The sequence below is a fragment of the Oncorhynchus mykiss genome, chromosome 26 (genome assembly GCF_057628025.1).
Source record: "Oncorhynchus mykiss isolate SJ-2025 chromosome 26, ASM5762802v1, whole genome shotgun sequence".
Lineage (NCBI taxonomy): Eukaryota > Metazoa > Chordata > Actinopteri > Salmoniformes > Salmonidae > Oncorhynchus > Oncorhynchus mykiss.
The window spans coordinates 37,327,501-37,331,015 of record NC_143047.1 but is presented as its reverse complement, the minus strand read 5'-3'; the positions used below and the strand labels follow the sequence as shown (position 1 = coordinate 37,331,015).

The window sequence follows — 3,515 nt, the reverse complement described above, 5'->3', positions numbered from 1 at the left end:
GGGACTTAGCCAATGGTGTAGATGTCTCTCTAGAAGAAAGGGTGATATTGAAGTACATCCAGAGGAATGCATGTTTCTCTTCTAATTTATAGGGGTCCATATGTTCCTGGTTTTGGAGATGTGTGTGGGAGATTTAGGAGGGGGAGACCTGCACCTTGTCCGGGTCACGGAGGGGTTGTGTTATCTCAGTCTGAACCCCTTTGGCTCCTCCTAAGGGTAAGATGTCTTGATATGAAATATGAGACAACACCACATACCAAAAAACGACACAACAACACTGACCAAAAGATCAACATTTAATACATTTGAACAGTACAAAAATACAAAACAACTGTTTAAAAAGGATAGCAAGGAGTCATATATACACAAAGGAAGTGACATTTTACACTGTAGGCACATAAAACACATGTACACATTTCCTCCAGCAATCACAGTATCATTTTCTGCTTTACTCGTTGTCTCGTTGGACATAGAGTGACATTGTCTGTTTCCTAACTCCAGTTTACATGGTCTAGCTCCAGTACATACAGGTCTAGGATCTTAATTTGATATGCAGGAAATGTCAAACTTGTTTGAGGTTTTAAAAGGCTTCTGAAGTTTATAATTTCCAATTTGAAATTTCAGACTTGATTTTCCCTTACAAAAAATATATCAACCCCAACTTAAATGTCTATTAATTATAATCCACATAATAATTCCCATTTCCTGTTGCTGCCGTATTATTTTCTTGCTGTAGCAAACCGTCTCAAATTAAGATCCTACATCTGTAGTAAAACATTTATGGCAGAAAAATGAACATAAAGCCAGTGCAATTATAATACAACAACAAAATAATAACAACTGATGTTCTTCTCACCCAGACAGCAGATTCTTAATCATGTCTCAGGATGAAGCTGGTTGTGTACATAAGAAAAATATCAACTATTTGATTTATAACAATAAAAACAGGGAATCCTAGTACAGGGTTATCAGGGGTTGAAGCTACAGTAACCGTTGATATTCATTGGCTGATGTGACATAAATCTGAGGTGGCATTGATCTGTTCGTCTTCTATCCAAAGGGGTGCATGGTGAAACTATGTTCTTTAGTTGGAGCAATAGAGGCCATATTTGAGTTGTACTTTCCACTTATGGCACTCGGTGGGCTTAGGTCCAGTCATCATTGTTGCTCAGATGGCTATGCGTTTGGTATGGTCCAATCCAGTCTAGTCCAGTCCAAACCGGTTTAGTACTGGTCAGATGGCAGACTGTAATTTGATCAGGTTCCTCTGGTGCATGCTGTGGTGGCGAACTAACTCATCAGACCTGGCAAACTTCTTCTGACAGCTGGACCAGCGGCATGTAAAGGGCTTCTCACCTGAGAGGAGGAGAAGAGAGGAGAGGATAAGAGAGGAGAGGAGAGGAGGAGGATAAGAGAGGAGAGGAGAGAAGGAGAAGAGAGGAGAGGAGAGGAAAGAAGAGAAGAGAAGAGAAGAGAAGAGAAGAGAGGAGAGGAGGAGGAGGATAAGAGAGGAGAGGAGAGAAGGAGAAGAGATGAGAGGAGAGAAGAGAGGAGAGGAGAGAAGGAGAAGAGAGGAGAGGAGAGAAGAGAGGAGAGGAGAGAAGAGAGGGGTGAAGGAGAAGAAAGGAGGAGAAGAGCGGAGAAGAGGAGAGGATGGAGAGAGGAGTAGAATAGGGGAGAGGAAAAGAGAGGGGAAGAGAAGAGAAGAGAGGAGATGATGAAGAGAGGAGGAGAAGAGAGAGGAGAAGAGAGAGGAGGAGAAGAGAGGAGAGGAGGAAGAGAGGAGGAGAATATGGGAGAAAAGGAGAGGAGAGGAGAGGAGAGGAGAGGAGAGGAGAGGAGAGGAGAGGAGAGGAGAGGAGAGGAGAGGAGAATATGGGAGAAAATGAGAAGAGAGGAGAGGAGAAGAAGAGAGGGGGAAACAAGAAGGGAGAAGAGAGGATTGTCAGTGGTGGCGATGATTTAGTGGTGAGCTGAGCAATAACAAAAAAATTGAATCTGTTATTTAAATCTACAATTAATAAAAGCTTCATAATTGTATACACTCATTAGCATGGTTACTAAGGTAATCATTAGGCCTACTGGCTATTTAATTAGTTGAATTTCATTAGGATCCACATTAGATGGAGCTACCACAGCAGCTACTCTTCCTGGGGTCCACATCATAGAAGCAGTGTAGTGACCAGGATAATTAACACAGTAGAAAAGCAGAGGAATAGGTAGAAAATAAAGGTATACGCACTTGTTTTACCTGTATGTGTCCGAGTGTGTGTCTTAAGATGGTCTGACCGTGAAAACTTTCTCTGACACGTCTCACACTGGAATGGTTTCACTCCTACACAGAGAGAGGTGGAGAAAGGGGGGGGGGGGGGGTTAAGAGTTTATAAAGATTATTTTTAAACTCTAGGTAAAGAGAGAAGAGTTGGAGAGAGAGAGAGAGAGAGAGAGAGAGAGAGAGAGAGAAGCTGAGAGACAGAGAGAGAGAGAGAGAGAGAGAGAAGCTGAGAGACAGAGAGAGAGAGAGAGAGAGAGAGAGAGAGAGAGAGAAGCTGAGAGACAGAGAGTTCTGACCTGTGTGTCTGCGTTGGTGTCTCTTCAGTTGATCTGATCTGGAGAATCTCCGTCCACAGTCTGTGAAGTCACACTGATACGGCTTTTCTCCTGCAACCATAATCATCATCACCACCATCATCATCCTCATTATCACAACCACCAGGCCAGTGTAAAGCAAATGACTGTTGTCTGTATGTTGTCTATATGGGGTGTACTGACCCGTGTGTTTCCTGCCATGCATCTGCAGGTGGGAAAGTTTGAAGTATCTCTTATTGCAGCCGGGGTAGGCACACACAAACGGACGCTTCTCATTGGTCTCTGATGACCTTACCACAGACGGTGTGATACCAGGCACCCGCCTCACATCCTGAGAGAGAAAGAGAGAGAGCGAGAGAGAGAGAGAGATAAAGAGAGAGAGCGAGAGAGAGAGAGAGAGATAGAGAGAGAGAGGTAAAGAGAGAGAGAGAGAGAGAGAGAGAGAGAGAGAGTAGGTGAGAGAGTAGGTGAGTGTGTGTGTGCGCGTGCATGAGTGTTTATGCGTGTCGGACCCTGACCTGTAGTCCTCTGTAGAGGCCGTGTGTGTGGATGTGGTACTGGGCACTACAGCTGAGGACCACCGGAGGAGGGGGGGCCGTGGGGTCACTCTCATGTCCTGTCCCATGACTGTAAGGGCAGCAGAGGTGAGGCTGGGGTGAGCACAGTGCAGTACCATGACAACAAGATGCTACTCTAACAGTCAGTGATGTCACACTTCTTCCAGTTAATCCTGTTGGAGTGAGAGGGAGGGTGGTGGACAAGGGTCAGAGAGGGATGCTTCTATCTGTTATCCTCACACCTTCAGCCTGTCCTCTGTTCAGGGACATATCAGTTCCTACTCCTGTGTTGGTCTTGGTGAGGGGTTGTAAAAATGGGGAAGAGAGAGAAGTGAGAGAGAAAGAGGGAGAGACAGTGAGAGCGAGAGA

General features: G+C 45.0%; 1 protein-coding gene across 3 annotated transcripts in view; it reads right to left on the bottom strand.

The window, feature by feature from the left end:
• Positions 1-278: 278 nt before the first annotated feature.
• Positions 279-3,515, bottom strand: part of LOC118936274 (Wilms tumor protein homolog) — an 18,191-nt gene continuing 14,954 nt past the window's right edge. The window contains exons 5-9 of one of the 3 annotated variants that reach the window (XM_090222918.1): positions 3,108-3,216; positions 2,773-2,920; positions 2,572-2,661; positions 2,243-2,335; positions 279-1,356 (exon numbers count right to left, since the gene is read on the bottom strand). In XM_090222918.1, coding sequence (XP_090079044.1) covers positions 1,235-1,356; positions 2,243-2,335; positions 2,572-2,661; positions 2,773-2,920; positions 3,108-3,216 — 562 coding nt within the window. In that variant the 3' untranslated portion in view covers positions 279-1,234. Of the gene's footprint in view, positions 1,357-2,242; positions 2,336-2,571; positions 2,662-2,772; positions 2,921-3,107; positions 3,217-3,302; positions 3,441-3,515 lie in introns of those variants that run through there. The other 2 variants (XM_090222919.1, XM_090222920.1) reach the window with 2 other exon arrangements.